This window comes from Poeciliopsis prolifica, unplaced genomic scaffold (assembly GCF_027474105.1).
Source record: "Poeciliopsis prolifica strain line A6 unplaced genomic scaffold, Auburn_PproV2 SCAFFOLD148, whole genome shotgun sequence".
NCBI classification, from domain to species: domain Eukaryota; kingdom Metazoa; phylum Chordata; class Actinopteri; order Cyprinodontiformes; family Poeciliidae; genus Poeciliopsis; species Poeciliopsis prolifica.
This window is the reverse complement of record NW_026562523.1, coordinates 283,528-307,196: the sequence shown is the minus strand read 5'-3', so window position 1 is coordinate 307,196 and position 23,669 is coordinate 283,528. Positions and strand designations below refer to the sequence as shown.

Sequence of the window (23,669 nt, the reverse complement as noted above, 5' to 3'; positions counted from 1 at the left end):
AATGACCTTTACCCTCAATGATATGATGACCTTTACCCTCAATGATATAATGACCTTTACCCTCAGTGATATGATGACCTTTACCCTCACTAATATACTGACCTTTACCCTCAGTGATATAATGACCTTTACCCTCAGTGATATAATGACCTTTACCCTCAGTGATATAATGACCTTTACCCTCAATGATATAATGACCTTTACCCTCAGTGATATGATGACCTTTACCCTCAATGATATGATGACCTTTACCCTCACTAATATACTGACCTTTACCCTCAGTGATATGATGACCTTTACCCTCAATGATATAATGACCTTTACCCTCAGTGATATGATGACCTTTACCCTCAATGATATGATGACCTTTACCCTCAATGATATACTGACCTTTACCCTCAATGATATAATGACCTTTACCCTCAGTGATATGATGACCTTTACCCTCAATGATATGATGACCTTTACCCTCACTAATATACTGACCTTTACCCTCAGTGATATAATGACCTTTACCCTCAATGATATGATGACCTTTACCCTCAGTGATATACTGACCTTTACCCTCAGTGATATACTGACCTTTACCCTCAGTGATATAATGACCTTTACCCTCAGTGATATAATGACAGAACTTGAATTCATCTTGTAAATATTTTATTACTGCAGCAGGTGAATAACCAATCAGGAACCTCCTACACAAACGCCCCGCCCCCTGCTACATGAAACCCGATATAGACCCAGACCACAACCAACCACATCAACCAGATTCCTCATGTTGGCGCTGCTACAGTTCATGGTGGTCCTGAGGCCAACGTTGCCATGAAACAACGAGTTGATGTTAAGTAGAGAGAAGGCAGTGAAGGAGGAAGAGGAGGAGCTGCTGATGAAGACCAGTCCTGAATGTGAGTCCATGAAGAGTGCCGGAAAACCGACCCAGGAAGAGTTCCTTAAAAACTCCCAACATAAACAAAGCAGCACAATAAACCAGACTGTACGTCTGTACATCCAGCAGGTCAAAGGTCAGCAAGCTGACAGCTTCAGCCTCCACATTCATCCGGTCTGATCCTTCAGAGGTCATCTGAGGTTGTCATCTTCTCAGCTTCTCATCGTACCTATGAAGAACAGAGAGATGAGACAGGAACTAGAGACAGATGGAGACAGCGATTCATCGAGTTTAAATCAATTCATCTGTGATTTAAGTATCAGGAGAAACAACACTGAGAGAGAAAGGTCAAATAATAAAACGTCTAAACCAAAGATCTGGAAAAACTTTCAGCAACTGGAGGAATAGGTGAACACATGAACAGCAGACAGAAGAGATAAATCGAGCTACATGCTAAACAGTAGCATGTAGCTCTTCTGTTCATGGACACAAACAGAATAACAAAAAGCAGATCAGGATCTGCAGAATGAGAGTAAAATAGAACAAGAGCCGAGCAACAAATAACAGCAGAAAAACAGTAGCAGCAATGATAGCTCAGCGTTAGCTCATCAATAGCTCATCGTTAGCTAATTCTCATCGATAGCTCAGCGTTAGCTCATCAATAGCTCATCGTTAGCTAATTCTCATCGATAGCTCATCGTTAGCTCATCAATAGCTCATCGTTAGCTAATTCTCATCGATAGCTCAGCGTTAGCTCATCAATAGCTCATCGTTAGCTAATGCTCATCGATAGCTCAGCGTTAGCTCATCAATAGCTCATCGTTAGCTAATGCTCATCGATAGCTCAGCGTTAGCTCATCAATAGCTCATCGTTAGCTAATGCTCATCGATAGCTCAGCGTTAGCTCATCAATAGCTCATCGTTAGCTAATGCTCATCGATAGCTCAGCGTTAGCTCATCAATAGCTCATCATTAGCTAATGCTCATCGATAGCTCAGCGTTAGCTCATCAATAGCTCATCGTTAGCTAATGCTCATCGATAGCTCAGCGTTAGCTCATCAATAGCTCATCGTTAGCTAATGCTCATCGATAGCTCAGCGTTAGCTCATCAATAGCTCATCGTTAGCTAATGCTCATCGATAGCTCAGCGTTAGCTCATCAATAGCTCATCGTTAGCTAATGCTCATCGATAGCTCAGCGTTAGCTCATCAATAGCTCATCGTTAGCTAATGCTCATCGATAGCTCAGCGTTAGCTCAGCGTTAGCAAATGCTCATCGATAGCTCATCGTTAGCTCAGCGTTAGCTAATGCTCATCGATAGCTCAGTGTTAGCTCAGCATTAGCTAATGCTCAGCGATAGATCAGTGTTAGCTCAGGAATGTTTCAGCTCTTACTGTCGGATTGCCTCTGGGATTTGCAGCCTGTCTGTGGGGACGAACTGCGACAGCTGCTCCAGGTTCTGAATGAATCGAATCTTCCTGCTAAATTTGTCACTGTGGAAAACAGGTGAGGTCAGAGGTCATAATAAGTTCTCTGATCATGATGCCAAGATGGAAAGAGACACGTTTTGGCTCACTGAAGATATTGGCCTTATTTATTGCGAGTCTGTGTTTGGACCAGTATGTGTGTGGGAACAATGTGTGTGTGGGACCAGTGTGTGTTTTGGACCAGTGGATGTGGGACCAGTGTGTGTGTGTGTGGACCAGTGTGTGTTTAGACCAGTCTGTGTGTGTGTGTGTGGACCAGTGTGTGTGGGACCAGTCTGTGTGTGTGGGACCAGTGTGTGTTTGGACCAATGTGTTTGTGTGTGGGACCAGTGTGTGTGGGGGACCAGTCTGTGTGTGTGGGACCAGTGTGTGCGCTGCAGACCTGATGAAGGGCTTGACCAGTGTGATCAGAGCCTTGATGTACCAGGCCGGATGCACCACCAGGAGGCCCTTCAGGTCCTTCTTCAACCTGCACAGAAACACCTGCTGAGCAGCTAGCTCCACCCGCCCGCACCGCCCTGCCGGAGGAATCCATCCTACCTCCTGTCAATGGAAGTGTAGCACTGATGGAGCCACTTGACGGCTGGCAGCTTGTTCCTGGGAGCCATGGCGCACAGGTAGACCAGCAGGTAGTTCTCTGAAACCATCAGGTCCAGTGTTCCCACGATGTACCTGCAGGAGAACGAGAGCCGGGTCACCTGTCTGTCCAGGTGGGCTTCTGTCACGCGCTGCACTGACTCCACACCCAAACACACCTGAACAGGTTCTCCATAACATACTCATAGTCCTCCACTGTGTTCTCTGGCAGGTAACAGGAAGTGAACAGAATTATGGCGTTCATCCCGTCTCCATAGTAACCTGCCAAGGACAGGTAATTTCACTTTGTTGTCATGGTGAACACAGATATTGATCTGATGCTACAGGTGTGTTCTATGGTGGTTCCAGGTGTTGCAGCTGTTCCTGTGTTTCAGATGCTGCAGGTGAGTTACTGTGTTTGATGTACTGCAGGTGAGTTGCAGGTGTATGTGTGACCTCTGACCTCCATGTGACAAGACCTGCAGGTAAGGCTCCAGGACGCTCATGTTGACCTGGTACTCTTGTCCAGATATGGAACCGCCTCCACCGGCGGCCATGTTGTCCACCTGGTCCAGCTCCATCAGACCCTCACTGGGCTCCGCCACGCCCACGGACCGGCCCCTCCCCATCTGAGGCAGGTCGTCTGTCAGGAAGAGGTCAGCAGTCAGCGTCTGAGCAGCGGCTGCTTTAGCTCCGCCTCCCCGCCGCCTCACCTTCCCACTCCAAGTCGTGCACGCCGTCCGGCAGCGTCCCTGACTCGCTGCCGGACGGCGTCTCCAGCGCCTCCAGGTTGATGTCCAGCGACGGCGAGTCGTCCGGCGTCCCGGATAATGCCGCCGCCGAGAAGCTGTCGCTGCTCGGGTCGCTGAGGGCGGGCGCCGTCAGCCGCTTCCTGGCCCTGGCCCCGCCCGACTGAGTCTGGCTGGTGGGCGGGGCTAAAGAGAGGTGGGGATCGGGCTTCGGTTCAATGGATCGAGGGCATCCGTTTGGACCAGAACCAGACTCACCTGAATCAGCAGCGCCTCCTGCTGGACCCTCAGCATCCTCCGGGAGTGGCCTGAAGACCGGGTCAGAACAGAACCACCGGGTCATGACAGAACAGCAGCAGAACCCAGTCCAGTAAAACCAGTGAAGGTTCTAGAGGGTTTGATGTAATGCTGATCAGAACCGTTTTTAATTCTGGTTCTGCTGCAAGGTTCTTCCTGCCCACTGTCACCACATGCTTGCTCAGCTTGTGGCCATCATCTGACCTGAAGCTGAGTAAGCGGGCCGGTTCTGGTTCTGCTGGAGGCGGGGCTTACCTGGGGAAGCCGTCGTCCAGCCACTCGTCCCTCAGCTCCAGGTCCTGGTTGCTGCCGGGCCGCAGGGTTTCCTCAGCCGCACTGCAGGGGCCGAACACACACAGTTAGCGCGCAGCTGATGATGTCACCGAGAATGCTCTCTGGTTGGTCCATTTCCTAAGAAACATCCAGTCACAGAGTCCCTTTTCTGATGGATAACTGGGTCAACATGTTCAGAACCAGAACCACAGAAAACCAAAGACATAAAACCAGGAAGAAAACAACATCTGAGTAACTGGACCTAAGCCGACCGGACCGGACCGGACCGGACCGGACCCAGTAAACCAACTCTGTGACTGACTGGACCCGACCCGATCAGATCCAGCTTCCATCAAGGACATTTGTCCCCAGAGGAACAGGGTGACCCACATGCGGTCCACAGGACCACCGGTACCAAGACTCACTCCTATGGTTCCGTGCAACCGACCCGGTCCCGTTCTCCAGATGAGAAGCTTCTCTGGCTCAGCAGGAACCGGCCCGATGGCTCAGACTGACACACCTGAGCAGGTGAGGAGGGCGGGGCCTATTGTTCCTGACACACACTGAGGCCCAGCCAGGTGAGAGCCTGCTTCATGTTTCTGTCGCGCTGCCTTCAGGGTCCGGCTGGGAAAAACCCACATGTGTTAAGGGGGCGGGGCTTAACGCTTAACATCCGAGACAGTCAATGACAACTAGAGTTAGTGGACAGGTGGACGTCCAGGTGTCCCACGGGACGCTCTGGACCGTCAGGAATTTCTGGAGGATTTCACTGGATTTGAAAGATTCTGCAGGTTCTGGAGTCAAGGAACCAGTGACCCAGCACCGCTCTGACCCGGAGTCAGAGCGGCAGGTCCAGAACCACTGTTCTGCTTGCAGTATAAACGGACCTGAACCAATCAGGTGCTGACTTTCCAAACAGTGACATAATCCACACAGACCCGGTTCTTCTGCTGAGGACCAGAACTGGATCAGAACCAAGGCAGTGAAGCCTTCCATGCCAGACGGGAAGAACCAACTTCCTCTGTGAGCAGGAACAGGAAGCACACACACACACACACACACACACACACACACACACACACACACACACACACACACACTCTCTCTCTCTCTGAGGTTCTGCTGGTCAGAACCGGGCTCACCTGTCCTTGGTGGTCCCGTCCATCTGCCCAGCAGGGGAGTTCATGATGTCACAGTGATGTCACGGGGTGTCTGCTCTGCATGTATGACCGGCCGCCGGTGTGTGTGTGTGTGTGTGTGTGTGTGTGTGTGTGTGTGTTCCTCCTTCTCTCTCTCTCCTGTCTGACTCGCCCAGCAGGTCCGACTGCATAGCAGGGCAGAGCCGCTCTCTGATTGGTCCAGGCTCACCTGGTCGCTGCAGACAGGTGGGGCGGGGCGTCAGCTGCAGCTTCATTAACCAATCAGCAGGAGGAGCTGCAGGGTCCAAAAGCCTGTCGGTTCAGATTTTGTGTTCTGGTTGGATTCCAGATCGAAACGTCCGGTCCAGAACGTCAAGACCGGACGTTCAGAACCAGCACATGTTCTGGTCTCTGCTGCAGCTCAGCCGGATCCGGTGAGAACATTCTGCTGCAGTCCTGGTTGGTTCTGGTTCTGAGCCACGAAGGTTGGGTCTGGTGAGGTTCTGAGGCTGGATCAGGTGGACTGGGGCCGACCGTTTGGACCTGGGTCTGTAGGTGAAACAGAGCTTACAGGTTGAGCTGCAGATGGAAACCTGTCACTGAAGCGAAAGAGGGTTCCTCTTTGTGTTTCATAATAAAAGCCTCCTCTCTGCCTCATTGTGAAACGTGCTGCGTTTCCAGACAGGAACAGGAAGTAGCTTTCACTGAGACACAAAGTTTCTCCACAGAACCCAGAAAGATCCAGATCTGATTGGCGGTTCTGGTGGTGAACCGGGTCATCTATTCAATCCAAATCGGCCAATCAGAGTGCAGATCTGGAGCTGCAGAAAAACTCTGATCCAATAAGACGTTTCTCTGAGACGGGCCAAAACTACAACCAAGGTTCTCCTCAGGTCAAAGGTCAAACAGAACCACCCACATACTGCTTTAGAACTTCTAACCTGTGGCAGGCTTTTATTGTGAAGGAACCGATCTTAGAGACTTTTACTGTGACAGGTTTTCTTAAGAACCAACCTGACAAGCTTTTATTGTTGTGAACAGAGTTCTGAACACCGACTTCCTGTCGTTACGGCCCTTTGTTACAAAACAGGAAATAAAGGCTTTAATTTCGAAAAGTTTATTTAATTTATGATATAATGGCTTTTATTCTGAAGGGTTGGGACAGAACGTCTCTCCGCTGCTCTTTGGCCGATCCAGTAGGTTCTGTTGGACCCGCCAGATTGATGCGAGTTTGAAAAGATTCTTGACCGTACTTTGTGTTCTGATGCTGCATCTCCATTTTCCAGCGTCGTTGCCGTGGTAACAGAGGTGAGGTTAGAGGTCATCGAACTTGCCCTGCAGCTCCTCGGCGGTGATGCGCGGCAGGCCGCCGTCCAGAGGGCAGCTGTCCACCAGGCTGTTTGTGGGCGTGGGCGGCACCGCCGGCTCCTCTTCCGCGTCTCCCAGGCAAATGGCGCCATCACACTCCTTCAGGAAGTCCTGGACCAGGGGGAGGAGCTTCTTCCTGGACGCCAGCGCGTTACCTGGCAACCACACACAACTGTTACGCACCTCAAGCTCCGCCCCTCCCCGGAGAGCCAGGTGAAGGCCTCACCTTGATGGAACGCTGAGATCAGAGGGTGGAGGCAGGGGGCGGGCTGAGGCCGAGGGCGGGGCTCTGGGCCCGCTGCAAGTAAGCGCTCACCTGGAGGAGAGCGTCATGGTTGGCATGGCAACCATGACACTCACCTGGAGGAGAGCGTCATGGTTGGCATGGCAACCACAACCAGCAGAGTCTACTGATGGAGAACTACAACTACCAGGTTTCCATAGTGACAGTACTATGGTACTTCCAGTGTGTAACATGTGATACCTGCTCCCTGCAGGTGCTGCTGTGGCTGAACACAGCGAGCTCTCTGATTGGCTCCTCGCTCTCAGTGAAGGAGATCGTCATCAGCAGCAGCACATCAAATCCTGACTTGTGACAGAAAGCTGAAAGCTCCGCCTCCAACTCCGCCCTCTGCAGCAGCTCCTGCAACACAACAAGGCTGAGGGAAAGAGCTGCAACAGGGCCCCCTGCTGGCACTCACACAGTACTGCTGCTGTGTATGAATGCACTTCTGTGTACAGTTCAGGTGTTACCTCCAGAGTGAGGTAGATAACAGGAAGGGCGACGTTGAGACTTCCTGAAACAGTTTTCATGTCTTTTAACAACATCTGCTCCATGTTCAGACCTGCAGACAGAACACTGCTCTAACTACTGGCAAACACTGAGAGTGCTAGCTAACACCGAGGCTCACCTGAGACGTCCAACTTGGCCTTCTGCAGCTCCTGGAACAGAGCGCCCCTTGGTGGCAGAGAGGGGAATCGCGCCTCCAGCTCAGCAACGTAGCAGCTGTCTTTAGGAGTCACTTTACCAGCAGCGGCAGCCATGTTGACACAGTCCAGCACCACTGTGGCTGCTCACACACACAAGGTTCAGAACAGCTTCTAATCAGATATGCCCTCAGAATCTGGTCAGGCAGGTGTGTGTGTCCAGGTGTGTGTGTCCAGGTGTGTGTGTCCAGGTGTGTGTGTCCAGGTGTGTGTATCCAGGTGTATGTATCCAGGTGTGTGTGTCCAGCTGTGTGTATCCAGGTGTGTGTGTCCAGGTGTGTGTGTCCAGGTTTGTGTGTCCAGGTGTGTGTGTCCAGGTGTGTGTATCCAGGTGTGTGTGTCCAGGTGTGTGTATCCAGGTGTGTGTATCCAGGTGTGTGTGTCCAGCTGTGTGTATCCAGGTGTGTGTGTCCAGGTGTGTGTGTCCAGGTTTGTGTGTCCAGGTGTGTGTGTCCAGGTGTGTGTATCCAGGTGTATGTATCCAGGTGTGTGTGTCCAGCTGTGTGTATCCAGGTGTGTGTGTCCAGGTGTGTGTGTCCAGGTGTGTGTATCCAGGTGTATGTATCCAGGTGTGTGTGTCCAGCTGTGTGTATCCAGGTGTGTGTGTCCAGGTGTGTGTGTCCAGGTTTGTGTGTCCAGGTGTGTGTGTCCAGGTGTGTGTATCCAGGTGTGTGTGTCCAGGTGTGTGTATCCAGGTGTGTGTATCCAGGTGTGTGTATCCAGGTGTGTGTGTCCAGGTGTGTGTATCCAGGTGTGTGTGTCCAGGTGTGTGTGTCCAGGTGTGTGTGTCCAGGTGTGTGTGTCCAGGTGTGTGTATCCAGGTGTGTGTGTCCAGCTGTGTGTATCCAGGTGTGTGTGTCCAGGTGTGTGTGTCCAGGTTTGTGTGTCCAGGTGTGTGTGTCCAGGTGTGTGTATCCAGGTGTGTGTGTCCAGGTGTGTGTATCCAGGTGTGTGTATCCAGGTGTGTGTGTCCAGCAGTGTGTATCCAGGTGTGTGTGTCCAGGTGTGTGTCCAGGTTTGTGTGTCCAGGTGTGTGTGTCCAGGTGTGTATCCAGGTGTGTGTGTCCAGGTGTGTGTATCCAGGTGTGTGTATCCAGGTGTGTGTATCCAGGTGTGTGTGTCCAGCAGTGTGTATCCAGGTGTGTGTGTCCAGGTGTGTGTGTCCAGGTTTGTGTGTCCAGGTGTGTGTGTCCAGGTGTGTGTATCCAGGTGTGTGTCCAGGTGTGTGTATCCAGGTGTGTATCCAGGTGTGTGTATCCAGGTGTGTGTGTCCAGGTGTGTGTATCCAGGTGTGTGTGTCCAGGTGTGTGTATCCAGGTGTGTGTATCCAGGTGTGTGTATCCAGGTGTGTGTATCCAGGTGTGTGTGTCCAGGTGTGTGTGTCCAGGTATGTACCGTAAAGTAGGAGGGCGAGCTGTTGGTCCAGAATCTGTGGAGCCTCCTTGATGATGCGTTCGGTTACCAAGGTAGCACAGGATCCTACCATCTCCACGGTAACGGGACAGGTTGGGGAGGGTGTCCTCTCAGCCTGACGGTGGTCAAGCACCTCCACTACTGCCCCCTCCAGGTCAGTGTCTGAACTGCAGGAGAAAGAGGATCAGAACTCAGCTGTGGAGGCGAGGCGTTCAGGGCCCTGCGGCTGCAGCACCTGCCGGGGTCATGATGAGTTCATGGTATCCAGGCAGAATCAAGGGACCCTTCTGCAGCTCACCTGGGCAGGACGTTGTGATCCACTAGGGTGAGCCGCAGGCGGCCGGCGCGCCGCAGCGCCCGCAGGTCCAGCTGGTCCCGGAACAGCAGCAGGTGTTGCGGCAGAGCGGCGCGACGCAGCAAGAACACGCTGTCGGACCGCAGCGCCAAGTCTGACTGCCGGATGTTCATCAGGGGCAGAACCAGCGAGTCACCACCTGCAGTCTGACACACACACACACACACACACACACACACACACACACACACACACACACACACACACAGTGTGACCTCGGCACACTGAGGTCTGGCAGCTGATTGGGCGACTCCTCACCTTAAACAGGAAGTAGGAAGGCCATGGCGGACACCATGGAGTCAACATCACAGGCTTCGTTCCCCAGAACCACGTGGACGTCTGGACCGGCCCGGTCCGGGTTCTCCTGCAGAACCGAGACACAGCAGTCACAACCAGAACCAGGCTGGGATCTGGTTCTGATGTGTGGGACCGTTGAAGTGATTTCTCAGGGTGCATTCAGACCGAATGGTCCGGTGGACTCGGTTCTATTGGGAACTAAAGTTGCAACATTTGTTACCTTTTCAGAACTGTAGTTCGCATTCACACTGCACTGAAACTAAGTGAAAAAGCTGTTCCCCCCGTCGCCTGTGGGGGCGCTGCACCTACAACTACTGAAGGAATCGACTCCAACCCTCTGAAGAAGACCAGCCACTTTCTTCTTCACAAAAAGAAAACGGAGCGGTGTCAGATTTTAGGATTTCTTCATTGATCTACATTATTAGTTTGTTGATGGAGCAAACTAAACCATCTGGAGCAGGAATCACAGAACGATGGCAGCGCCTTTATTTCTGATAGATATAAACAGTTTATAGATATAAATCTGTAAACAGTTTATAGATATAAATCTGTAAACAGTTTATAGATATAAATCTGTAAACAGTTTATAGATATAAATCTGTAAACAGTTTATAGATATAAATCTGTAAACAGTTTATAGATATAAATCTGTAAACAGTTTATAGATATAAATCTAATATAAATCCGGGTCTGGTTTCTGTCAAGATGCAGGAACTAAGCAAATTGCTCCATCCTGTTTGATGATGATGATCAAACATTCAGGTAATTAGTTCAGTTTTTATTAAAGGGTTAAAAATGACAGCGGCTGCAGAGCGCCATGGCAACGGGACAATAAGCTGATCAAATGTAAAACAACTTCAGATCATTTATATTTTGCTTTTCCTTGCTTGGTGTCGGCACGCAAACCCGTCGATATGACAACTGAGAGCAATATATTACCCAGAATGCCCTGCACCGTCGCTAACTTCCTGCTGCTGAAGCGTCTCTGGTCAGTTGCATTCAGACCGCTTTAGAGTCCACTAGAACCGGACCAAGACAGTTCGGTTTTGAGTCCATTTTGGAATTCAAACTTGCATTCAGACCCGGGGGAGGGCAGTCCTGGTCCTGGAGGGCAGTCCTGGTCCTGGAGGGCAGTCCTGGTCCATCAGCTGAATCACCTCCTCAGTCCAGTCCAATCCAGTCCGGTTCTCCAGAATCCTGCTAATGACCTCATTATTTGACTCAGGTGTGTTAAGTAAAGTTGCAGGAGACCCTCCAGGCCTGGACTTGCCCAGCTCTGTCCTAGACAAACAGACTGATTCTGATCCTGATCCTGGGTTGGTCTGAATGCACCTTTAATTCTCCAGGTGTGGCTGAGCTGGACCAATCAGGTGATTGGTTGCATTTATGGGTGATTTATGAAAGAGACAGTTATCGTTATTAGAGCAAACCACAGAAGAAGAATAAAACACTGAACTTACAGCAACATGTATAAAAAACAAACCAGAATGAAATGTTAGAAAGATAAAGAAAAACTCTGCATGACGTTTCTATGACGTACAAAAACTGAAAAATGCATAATTTTTATGCATTATTCTGAATCTTATTACAGCTGCAGGAAAACGGTACCAATTCTTTTTTCGGTTCTGGTTCCCGTTGTTAATTCTTAAACCATGACTGGGACTTTTATTTTGAAAGTGATCGGTGTAGGCGGAAGTGACACCAGCTTATCGGTTTATTTCAGTAAATCAAATAAAAGCGGCGCTGCGGCGGTACCGCTGCGCGGCCCGGTACCGCTCCGCGGCCGAACCTTAGCGGGACTGGGTCGAAGGACGGTTCCGGTACCTGTAGGATCCGCCGGCAGCTCCGCAGAAACTCCTCCATCTGTTAGCCGTTAGCTTCCAGGCGGTACCGCCCCGGTTCTGCTGAAGCGACCGAACCCAGCCGTTAACGGGCACCGCGGGCTCGCCTGGCGGGGGGTTCGAACCGGAACGTGAGCGGGTAAACTCCCCACTGCAGGAGGCGACCGTTAGCACAGAACAGGGTGAAAGGTCAAGGCGGCTTCACTGCCTCACTCCAGGCTCGGAAAACAGAAACACGTTCTGGAGAACTACTGGACCAGAACCCCTAGCTGCTCAGAACAGGAAGTCGCCTCGCATTAATATTTGTCAGATAAAACATGTTCAAATATAAAGTGGTCAGAACACAAAAGGTCAGAGGGCAAACGTAAACAGATTTGTCCAGAGACCAGGAGCGATACGACAAAATTCATCACTGAAGTTTCCCTTCAGCGAACAGCACAACTGTTCCCTAAGAATCTCAGGCCACAGACAATTTACAAACATTAAATATTTTAAACAACAGAAAAAGATTGAATCAAATATACCAACACCTGAAAACGACAAAAGAAACCTTCCCAACTTCCCACAGAACAGAAAACATTTGGGTTTTCTTGTGGTCGCAGCAGGGGGCCATGAAGGCCGACGACTCTTCAATCTGACTAATGAAAAGGAGTCAGTCTGACTGAGGCTGCAGCGCCGCCTGCAGGCAGCACCGGGACTACAGTAAATTCTGTTCAATACTTTTTCTTTAGTCTCAGAGAAACAAAAACAGAGTCGACAGATTTTTATCAGATTTTATTTAATTTGTTGGTCAGAATACGGATTCTAATCTAAAATCTGTTCTGAGTTTAAAGGATTAATTTACAACATGTGCGCTAATATGAAATATTCAGACTGTATAAAAATCACGACTGATCAGACGTCTAATTTCCAGCAGCACTTGAAGGCAGCACTCCTTCCAACTGACTCTGGGTAATGTAGTGCCACCTCCGCCTCCATTAATGGCTGAAATCAGACAGACACTGAAGGATGAAACAGAGCAGACCATAAATCTGATCGTTAAACATGTTTGTAAATTGATGCTGGACCAGCCGGTCCAGAACCAGAACTTGGTTCAGTTAAATTTATGATTCATCAGACAGAAAAACTGTGATGAAGATAAAACGTTTGAGGCCTGAAGGAGGAGCAAGATGCTAACACTGATGTCAACATTGATGGAACGACTCCTTCACAGAACCGCTCATCAGAACCGACCAGGCCCACGAAACAGACCAGAACATTGTGTGTTTGACTCCAAGTGTCTCCTGATGGTTGACCTCTGACCCCGACCCAGGTCTAGAGCTTCTCCACGTAGTTTCCAGGGACATCCCCTCTCTGCCCCGCAGCCGGCCGAACCACCAACCCGACGGATCTACGAGACAGGAACCAGAGAACGGGTCAGAACCACAGCTTCATATTTACTGCAGAACAAAATCAGGACCGCAGCCGACAAGTTTGTTAGATTTTGATTCTTGTGCAGAAAGTTTCCAGCTGGATTCACTGATGAGCCTCATCTGTATTTACGGTGCAGTATTTTAATAATCCAGCTCAACACGACCTAATACTTAAACAAACTCTGAAATAAAACAGATTTCCACCCAAAAATATGTTCCAAAAATATTATAAATACATAGCAAATATTTTCATAGCAAAATTCAACAAAATTAAATTGCCATATTTATCAAAACTTTAATTTTGAAGTCAAAACGTTCTCTCCAACTTTTGTTTCTCATTTTTTCATTTTTATCTCACGTTTTTCATATTTGTTTTACAACAATAAACACCAAGTGGATTTTTTTTACCCGACTCGCTCGACTTCAGTAACAACAATAAACTTAGTTTGAGCCCAGCAGGGGTTTCAGACCAGATCCGTCACATCTGAAGCCCCAACAAAGCTTTTCATGGACTAAACTCAAGTGTGCTGAAACATTATGTTATTAATAAAGTCAATGCAGGTTTTATCTGTTTATTAATTTATACCAATCAGTTCCTCCAGTTTATTGACAATTACTGTGGAAATTGATGTAAAATCATCAAACTTTACATGATCAGGAATTCATTGCAAATTTTTCTCAAAAAACTTTCTTGTACTAAACAGCTGCCTCAGCCTTTGTTGGGCAGATTTTATGTCATAAAACCTTGTCATAAATAAGTGCAAATACTTCAAAATTTCCAAATTAATAACACAAACACTTGGATTTTTTATTGTACAAACATTGAAAGTACAATATTATGAGATTCTGGAGGGACTGAAAAGATGTTCAATAATATTTAAATTGAAGGATTGATATGTTAGCAGTTTGTGGACCGGCCCTTTAAGAGCCTCCAGGGTCTTGATTTGGCCCCAAACGAAAATGAGTTTGATTCCACCAGGCAGAACCGCAGAGTCGGTCCCAACGGGTCCACGACTCTACAGAACCGCGGGGACTGGCTGTAGTTCACCCTGAGGCCTGTGGGGGTGCTAGAAGCACCAATGGCTTAAACACATCTCATAGCTGCCGGGCTGACGTCACAACCTCATGCGCAAATAAGGCTCTTTTTTTTCGCTTTCAGTTACTATGACTGCTATAAAAGCCAAAGTCTACTTAAGACACAAATAAAACAATACTATGATACACTTTATTTACGTTTTCATGGATTTCCAACCGACCCTGAATTAAGTAGAAGGTGGTTTATAAATATTCTAAGTTACCAGTTTAAGCTACCAGTGAAAGCTACCAGTTGAAGCTACCAGTTAAAGCTACCAGTTGAAGCTACCAGTTAAAGCTACCAGTTAAAGCTACCAGTGAAAGCTACCAGTTGAAGCTACCAGTTGAAGCTACCAGTTAAAGCTACCAGTTGAAGCTACCAGTTAAAGCTACCAGTTAAAGCTACCAGTTGAAGCTACCAGTTGAAGCTACCATTTGAAGCTATCAGTTAAAGCTACCAGTTGAAGCTATCAGTTAAAGCTACCAGTTGAAGCTATCAGTTGAAGCTATCAGTTGAAGCTACCAGTTGAAGCTACCAGTTGAAGCTACCAGTTAAAGCTATCAGTTAAAGCTACCAGTTGAAGCTACCAGTTGAAGCTACCAGTTGAAGCTATCAGTTAAAGCTACCAGTTGAAGCTATCAGTTAAAGGTACCAGTTGAAGCTACCAGTTGAAGCTATCAGTTGAAGCTACCAGTTGAAGCTACCAGTTGAAGCTATCAGTTGAAGCTACCAGTTGAAGCTACCAGTTGAAGCTATCAGTTAAAGCTACCAGTTGAAGCTACCAGTTGAAGCTACCAGTTAAAGCTACCAGATGAAGCTACCAGTTGAAGCTACCAGTTGAAGCTACCAGTTGAAGTTACCAGTTAAAGCTACCAGTTGAAACTACCAGTTGAAGCTACCATTTAAAGCTACCAGATGAAGATATCAGTTAAAGCTACCAGTTGAAGCTATCAGTTAAAGCTACCAGTTGAAGCTACCAGTTGAAGCTATCAGTTAAAGCTTCCAGTTGAAGCTACCAGTTAAAGCTACCAGTTGAAGCTACCAGTTAAAGCTACCAGTTGAAGCTACCAGTTGAAGCTACCAGTTGAAGCTACCAGTTGAAGCTACCAGTTAAAGCTACCAGTTGAAGCTACCAGTTGAAGCTATCAGTTAAAGCTTCCAGTTGAAGCTACCAGTTAAAGCTACCAGTTGAAGCTACCAGTTAAAGCTACCAGTTGAAGCTACCAGTTGAAGCTACAGTTGAAGCTACCAGTTGAAGCTACCAGTTAAAGCTACCAGTTGAAACTACCAGTTGAAGCTACCATTTAAAGCTACCAGATGAAGATATCAGTTAAAGCTACCAGTTGAAGCTATCAGTTAAAGCTACCAGTTGAAGCTACCAGTTGAAGCTATCAGTAAAGCTACCAGTTGAAGCTACCAGTTAAAGCTACCAGTTGAAGCTACCAGTTAAAGCTACCAGTTGAAGATATCAGTTAAAGCTACCAGTTAAAGCTACCAGTTAAAGCTACCAGTTGAAGCTATCAGTTAAAGCTACCAGTTGAAGCTACCAGTTAAAAGCTACCAGATGAAGTTACCAGTTCAAGCTACCAGTTCAAGCTACCAGTTAAAAGCTACCAGTTGAAGCTACCAGATAAAGCTACCTGTTAAAGCTACCAGTTGAAGCTACCAGATGAAGCTACTAGTTAAAGCTACCAGTTAAGTCTACCAGTTGAAGCTACCAGTTGAAGCTACCAGATGAAGCTACTAGTTAAAGCTACCAATTAAGTCTACCAGTTGAAGCTACCAGTTGAAGCTACCAGTTGAAGCTACCAGTTGAAGCTACCAGTTGAAGCTATCAGTTAAAGCTACCAGTTGAAGCTATCAGTTAAAGCTACCAGTTGAAGCTACCAGTTGAAGCTATCAGTTGAAGCTACCAGTTGAAGCTACCAGTTGAAGCTACCAGTTGAAGCTACCAGTTGAAGCTACCAGTTGAAGCTATCAGTTAAAGCTACCAGTTGAAGCTACCAGTTGAAGCTACCAGTTAAAGCTACCAGATGAAGCTACCAGTTGAAGCTACCAGTTGAAGCTACCAGTTGAAGCTACCAGTTAAAGCTACCAGTTGAAACTACCAGTTGAAGCTACCATTTAAAGCTACCAGATGAAGATATCAGTTAAAGCTACCAGTTGAAGCTATCAGTTAAGCTACCAGTTGAAGCTACCAGTTGAAGCTATCAGTTAAAGCTTCCAGTTGAAGCTACCAGTTAAAGCTACCAGTTGAAGCTACCAGTTAAAGCTACCAGTTGAAGCTACCAGTTGAAGCTACCAGTTGAAGCTACCAGTTGAAGCTACCAGTTAAAGCTACCAGTTGAAACTACCAGTTGAAGCTACCATTTAAAGCTTCCAGATGAAGATATCAGTTAAAGCTACCAGTTGAAGCTATCAGTTAAAGCTACCAGTTGAAGCTACCAGTTGAAGCTATCAGTTAAAGCTACCAGTTGAAGCTACCAGTTAAAGCTACCAGTTGAAGCTACCAGTTAAAGCTACCAGTTGAAGATATCAGTTAAAGCTACCAGTTAAAGCTCCCAGTTAAAGCTACCAGTTGAAGCTATCAGTTAAAGCTACCAGTTGAAGCTACCAGTTAAAAGCTACCAGATGAAGTTACCAGTTCAAGCTACCAGTTCAAGCTACCAGTTAAAAGCTACCAGTTGAAGCTACCAGATGAAACTACCAGTTAAGCTACCAGATGAAGCTACCAAAGCTACGAAGCTACCAGATGAAGCTACTAGTTAAAAGCTACCAGATGAAGTTACCAGTTCAAGCTACCAGTTCAAGCTACCAGTTAAAGCTACCAGTTGAAGCTACCAGATGAAACTACCAGTTAAGCTACCAGATGAAGCTACCTGTTAAAGCTACAAGTTGAAGCTACCAGATGAAGCTACCAGTTAAAGCTACCAGTTAAGTCTACCAGTTGAAGCTACCAGTTGAAGCTACCAGATGAAGCTACTAGTTAAAGCTACCAATTAAGTCTACCAGTTGAAGCTACCAGTTGAAGCTACCAGATGAAACTATCAGTTAAAGCTACCAGTTAAGTCTACCAGTTGAAGCTACCAGATGAAGCTACCAGTTGAAGCTACCAGATGAAACTATCAGTTAAAGCTACCAGTTGAAGCTACCAGTTGAAGCTACCAGTTGAAGCTACCAGTTAAAGCTACCAGTTGAAGCTATCAGTTAAAGCTACCAGTTGAAGCTACCAGTTAAAGCTACCAGTTGAAACTATCAGTTAAAGCTACCAGTTGAAGCTACCAGTTGAAGCTATCAGTTAAAGCTACCAGTTAAAAGCTACCAGATGAAGTTACCAGTTCAAGCTACCAGTTCAAGCTACCAGTTAAAAGCTACCAGTTGAAGCTACCAGTTGAAGCTACCAGTTCAAGCTACCAGTTAAAGCTACCAGTTGAAGCTACCAGTTGAAGCTACCAGTTAAAGCTACCAGTTGAAGATATCAGTTAAAGCTACCAGTTGAAGCTACCAGTTAAAGCTACCAGTTGAAGCTATCAGTTAAAGCTACCAGTTGAAGCTACCAGTTGAAGCTATCAGTTAAAGCTACCAGTTAAGCTACCAGATGAAGTTACCAGTTCAAGCTACCAGTTCAAGCTACCGTTAAAGCTACCAGTTGAAGCTACCAGTTGAAGCTACCAGTTCAAGCTACCAGTTCAAGCTACCAGTTAAAAGCTACCAGTTGAAGCTACCAGTTGAAGCTACCAGTTAAAGCTACCAGTTCAAGCTACCAGTTCAAGCTACCAGATGAAACTACCAGTTAAAGCTACCAGATGAAGCTACCAGATGAAGCTACTAGTTAAAGCTACCAGTTAAGTCTACCAGTTGAAGCTACCAGTTGAAGCTACCAGATGAAGCTACTAGTTAAAGCTACCAGTTAAGTCTACCAGTTGAAGCTACCAGTTGAAGCTACCAGATGAAACTATCAGTTAAAGCTACCAGTTGAAGCTACCAGTTGAAGCTATCAGTTAAAGCTACCAGTTGAAGCTACCAGTTGAAGCTACCAGTTGAAGCTACCAGTTGAAGCTATCAGTTAAAGCTACCAGTTGAAGCTACCAGTTAAAGCTACCAGTTGAAGCTATCAGTTAAAGCTACCAGTTGAAGCTACCAGATGAAGCTACCTGTTAAAGCTACCAGTTGAAGCTACCAGATGAAGCTACTAGTTAAAGCTACCAGTTAAGTCTACCAGTTGAAGCTACCAGTTGAAGCTACCATGAAGCTACTTTAAAGCTACCAGTTAAGTCTACCAGTTGAAGCTACCAGTTGAAGCTACCAGATGAAACTATCAGTTAAAGCTACCAGTTAAGTCTACCAGTTGAAGCTACCAATGAAGCTACCAGTTGAAGCTACCAGATGAAACTATCAGTTAAAGCTACCAGTTGAAGCTACCAGTTGAAGCTACCAGTTGAAGCTACCAGTTGAAGCTACCAGTTAAAGCTACCAGTTGAAGCTATCAGTTAAAGCTACCAGTTGAAGCTACCAGTTAAAGCTACCAGTTGAAACTATCAGTTAAAGCTACCAGTTGAAGCTACCAGTTGAAGCTATCAGTTAAAGCTACCAGTTAAAAGCTACCAGTTGAAGTTACCAGTTCAAGCTACCAGTTCAAGCTACCAGTTAAAAGCTACCAGTTGAAGCTACAGTTCAAGCTACCAGTTCAAGCTACCAGTTCAAGCTACCAGTTCAAGCTACCAGTTAAAAGTTACCAGTTGAAGCTACCAGTTGAAGCTACCAGTTAAAGCTACCAGTTGAAGCTACCAGTTGAAGCTACCAGTTCAAGCTACCAGTTCAAGCTACCAGTTCAAGCTACCAGTTAAAGTACCAGTTGAAGCTACCAGTTGAAGCTACCAGTTAAAGCTACCAGTTGAAGCTACCAGTTGAAGCTACCAGTTCAAGCTACCAGTTCAAGCTACCAGTTCAAGCTACCAGTTAAAAGCTACCAGTTGAAGCTACCAGTTGAAGCTACCAGTTAAAGCTACCAGTTCAAGCTACCAGTTCAAGCTACCAGTTCAAGCTACCAGTTAAAAGCTACCAGTTGAAGCTACCAGTTGAAACTATCAGTTAAAGCTACCAGTTGAAGCTACCAGTTGAAGCTATCAGTTAAAAGCTACCAGTTAAAGCTACCAGTTGAAGCTATCAGTTAAAGCTACCAGTTGAAGCTACCAGTTGAAGCTACCAGTTCAAGCTACCAGTTCAAGCTACCAGTTCAAGCTACCAGTTAAAAGCTACCATTGAAGCTACCAGTTGAAGCTACCAGTTAAAGCTACCAGTTCAAGCTACCAGTTCAAGCTACCAGTTAAAAGCTACCAGTTGAAGCTACCAGTTGAAGCTACCAGTTAAAGCTACCAGTTCAAGCTACCAGTTCAAGCTACCAGTTCAAGCTACCAGTTAAAAGCTACCAGTTGAAGCTACCAGTTGAAGCTATCAGTTAAAGCCACCAGTTGAAGCTACAAGTTGAAGCTACCAGTTAAAGATACCAGTTGAAGCTATCAGTTAAAGCTACAGTTAAAGCTACCAGATTGAAGCTACCAGTTGAAGCTACCAGATGAAGCTACCAGTTGAAGCTAACGCCGCACAACAAAGTTTGCAGCCTTCACTTCACTCCTGATCAGCTTCTTCAGCCTGAAGATGACGGTACAGGAGATGTTCCTGTGTTATTCCCATTGAATCGCTTCTGCATTCAGCCTGAAACAACGAGTTTTTGGGAACGAGAGCGCAGAGCCGGACAGCCCAGAAACTGATCCGCCTGTACACACCGCTGTAAACACTGTCCTGTTGAGCCCTTCACAACAAGCATGCAAGAGTAATAAAACGAAATAACCTTAAGCAGCACGGCCATATTTTTTTAAAAGTCAACTCTGAACCTGAACATTCAGCTGAAGCAGAACTCAGAGCTGCTGTATAGTTAAGCTCTGGACTTGTTGTGCTTCATCAGGCTGGAAGCAAAAACCCTGAACATAATCCGCCCCCCGCCCCGCATTGCGTTTATTCACATTAACAATAAACACGTAATATACTTGAGAATAAGGTACAAACATTGTCTGTTAGAATGGACGAGAAATGTTTCGATACTTAAATAGCAGATTTTTACAAGAAAAATGTCGGAGAATATTGTCTACTAGCACAAGCTAAAGCTAATGTTAGCCACAATGAGCTAAAGCTAATATTATCCACAATGAGCTAAAGCTAATATTAGCCACAATGAGCTAAAGCTAATATTAGCCACGATGAGCTAAAGCTAATATTAGCCACAATGAGCTAAAGCTAATATTAGCCACAATAAGCTAAAGCTAATATTAGCCACAATGAGCTAAAGCTAATGTTATCCACAAAGTTTAAAGAAAGTAAAACTCACCTTCGTATCTGTGAATGTATAACGAGGCGAACATCTTAAAACCTTTCTTCGGCTTATTGTTGGGGCTTCTGATCGATGTACATTATTAACTGTTAGCTTGGGAAAGCCCTGCAGAAACCCGGCGCAAAGTACAGTTTTCAACAGATCGGAAACTATTGAGCCGTTTTCCTCGAACGCGGAAGCTCAGGTCCAATTTAGCCCAATTCAAGGGAGATTAGCATGGAAACGGCTCTGGATGACCTGTGGTTTTCATTTATTGTTGACATCAATCTGTGTTTTCAGTTATTGTAACGGAAACAGGACCTGACCATGTAAACCCGGCCTGGACCCAGCCTACCAGCGGTCCACTGGACCCAGCCGGTACCGGCGGGTCCACTGGACCCAGCCGGTACCGGCGGGTCCACTGGACCCAGTCGGTACCGGCGGTCCACTGGACCCAGTCCGGTTGCAGACCTACCTTCAGTGAGGATCTCGATGACGTCATCGGCGTTGAAGCTCAGCTCGTCGGTGTCCTGGGCGTCGTAGGCGTAAAGAGCTCTGCACTGGGGGGACCGAGGTTTGGGTTTAGGCCGACCCGCTCTCCGGTACCGGCTTCACCTCCTTGGAGAGGCGCCTGTGGAACCTGCGGGCCAGGAGTATCGACACACGTCACCGCTGGGGGCAGCAGAGCAGCTGCCTGGAGGTGACCTTTGACCGCTGAGGCTTCTGGACCTCACCCCTGCTGCTCCCTGGTCAGGGACGTTCATGAACCCCATGTCCTGGTTCTGGGGCGCCGGTTGCTGGGCCGGTGCTGGTTCTGGAGGCGGGGCAGGGTGGGTTGGTCCATGCTGGACTGCTGCCTTAGGGTGGACCCTCTGGAGGGGGCGGGGCCTCCTCTGGAAGCCCCGCCCCCTCGGCTGAGAGGTGCTGCAGCAGAAATAAAAGAAGTGATGAGATTCCAGAACCGGTTTCAGAGAGGTTCTGGTCCAGAGAGAGACTAGCTGGTACCTGAGTGGTTCTGGTAGGTGGGCGGAGCCTGGCCCCCCATGTAGCGGCTCTTCCGGTTATCCTTCCGGGTCGGTCCTGCAGGTCACAGGAAGTGATCAGGAGGAGACATGAAGGTTCTGTCATGGGGATGAACTGGGTCAGAACTTACTGGAGTTCTTTGGGAGGCCCGGCCCGATGGAGACGTGCAGAACCTTACCACTGGGCTTCAGAACCACGTCATCTCCCTGGCCCGCCTGGAACTGGATCTGCCTGGAACCGGATGAGCTGAACAGATGGCGGCCCTTCTTCACCTTGAACTCCAGGCTGGATGGAGGACAGATTCAGGACGGGTTCTGGTCATGTTCAGGTGGGGTTCTGGTCATGTTCAGGTGGGGTTCTGGTACTCACAGGTTGTTGAACTTTAGTGCCAGCTTGCGGTCCGTGTTCTCCTGGTACCGTTTCACCAGCAGACTGAGGAACTCGGTCCTTGAAGACGCTCTGCAGGACGCTGTCGTACTCTTCTTCATGGACAATGAAGAAGTCGTCCTGCAGAGTGCTGCCAGACAGACGGGCGGGCCAGAACCATCAGAACCAACGCTGGGTCCAGGTGGTTCCCCCTCTGGTTCTGGACTCTTACCTAAGAAAACTGACTGGATTCGGTTGAGCTGGATCTTCCTCTTAAGAACCTCATGGATCTGACCCTTATCCGGACCTTGCTTCACCTTTTCTCGGCCAATCAGATACAAGAACTTTGGGGTCAGGATGAGGTCACGCTTCGTCGTCTGCAAAACAGCAGCAACAAAAACGGGTTGGAGAACATCTGGTTTACAACAGCAGAACCAGAACCGGGACAGAACCAGCACATCTGGACCACACAAGTCAAGAGCTTCAGGAGAAAAAGAGGAGAACCTCCATCACTTGGACAAACATCCAGGTGTGACTTGACATCACAAGGACGGACCCAACAGCAGTAATCAGGTCAAAGGTCATCTCCAAATAGCCAGAAGTCAATCACTCTCTAGAGGGAAATTATTCCTAGAAGGTGACGCCCCTGAGGACATGAAGAACCTTCAGTTTTTGCGGTTCGTACCTTGAAGCGTCGGTCGAACTTGACGACCACGTCAGCAAAGTCGATCCTCTCTCGCCGGCCCACAAACTGCCGGATCTCAGGGTGGTTGTCGGTTCCGATGTAGTCACCTACGAAGTTCCTGTTGATGCTGTTCTTGCGGCGTTCCTTCTTGTTCAGCAGAATGTCTGAGGCTGGAAAAAGAATGATCTGTGAGGACTCAAACCGGACCAGGACTCCTGTCTGAGGTAGAACCGCTGACCTTCCTCCCTCATCCTGACGTATTTGCGGACGGCAATGTGTTTGCGCCACGCCTTCTGGATGACGCGGGCATAGCCGTTGAATTTCCTCTCACGCATCTCCTCCAGCAGGAAGAGCTGCACAGACAAAGAGAGCAGAACCTTTGAGCTGGTGTTGGAGGAGGAAGTACTGTTGCAGAACCAGAACCTCCCAAGGAACCGTTCCATGGACCTGCAGGGGGTATCTTACCGACTCCGGAGCTTTGATGAAGACCTTGGCTGTCCCCAGCTGGAACTGGTCCTGATCCATGTTGACTGAGCGCAGCAGGTGCAGGACGCCCTGGCGCTGCTCGCCCCGCCACTCGGGCCAGGTCTCTCTGGTCAGGATGGCGTACCTGCAGACCGCCAGACCCGTTAGAGCGTCCGAGCCAGCAGCCGGTTCTGGTTGTGTGGGGCTTGATGCAGAACCTGTGCAGGAACTTGCTGAAGACGCGGCGGTAAGCATATCCCCCGGCGGACCCGGATGTTCTCCCGCAGGCCCAGGTACTCCACCTGGTGCCGGACCCGGGTCTCCTCCCAGTCTCGGGGCCGCTTGGTCTCGTTGGGTTTGATGCACCGGATGTAATGTGGCGTGCACTTCATCAGAGTCTGGACCAGACTGTTGGCCTGTTTCTGGAGGAGTGGAGGTCAAAGGTCAAGGACCAGCCTGGTATCTGGTCACCACAACCTGCTGAAGACTCGACTCACCTTGATTTTGCTGCTGGCCGTGGTCGGCCGGCCTCGTTTTCCGCCTCCAGGTTCTCCGGGAACAGCGCTCTGATGAACGGACTGACCACGAACACATCACAGATTAAACTA

The 23,669-nt window shown here is 48.1% G+C and overlaps 2 protein-coding genes and 1 pseudogene across 2 annotated transcripts; all 3 read right to left on the bottom strand.

The window, feature by feature from the left end:
* Nucleotides 1–640: 640 nt before the first annotated feature.
* Nucleotides 641–6,483, bottom strand: LOC129355845 (bcl-2/adenovirus E1B 19 kDa-interacting protein 2-like protein). The gene is given in 12 exon segments (XM_055025460.1): nt 641–1,115; nt 2,281–2,379; nt 2,756–2,842; nt 2,914–3,045; nt 3,129–3,231; nt 3,413–3,483; nt 3,485–3,509; nt 3,512–3,592; nt 3,663–3,884; nt 3,957–4,006; nt 4,251–4,331; nt 5,411–6,483. Coding segments are annotated over 12 exon segments (1,020 nt in total). The 5' UTR covers nt 5,455–6,483; the 3' UTR covers nt 641–1,090.
* Nucleotides 6,484–6,508: 25 nt separating this feature from the next.
* Nucleotides 6,509–11,925, bottom strand: LOC129355844 (exopolyphosphatase PRUNE1-like). The gene is given in 11 exon segments (XM_055025459.1): nt 6,509–6,930; nt 7,002–7,031; nt 7,034–7,091; nt 7,260–7,418; nt 7,529–7,620; nt 7,687–7,845; nt 9,158–9,342; nt 9,474–9,676; nt 9,789–9,804; nt 9,806–9,894; nt 11,652–11,925. Coding segments are annotated over 11 exon segments (1,239 nt in total). The 5' UTR covers nt 11,691–11,925; the 3' UTR covers nt 6,509–6,721.
* Nucleotides 11,926–12,581: 656 nt separating this feature from the next.
* Nucleotides 12,582–23,669, bottom strand: part of LOC129355837 (unconventional myosin-Ie-like) — a 38,885-nt pseudogene continuing 27,797 nt past the window's right edge.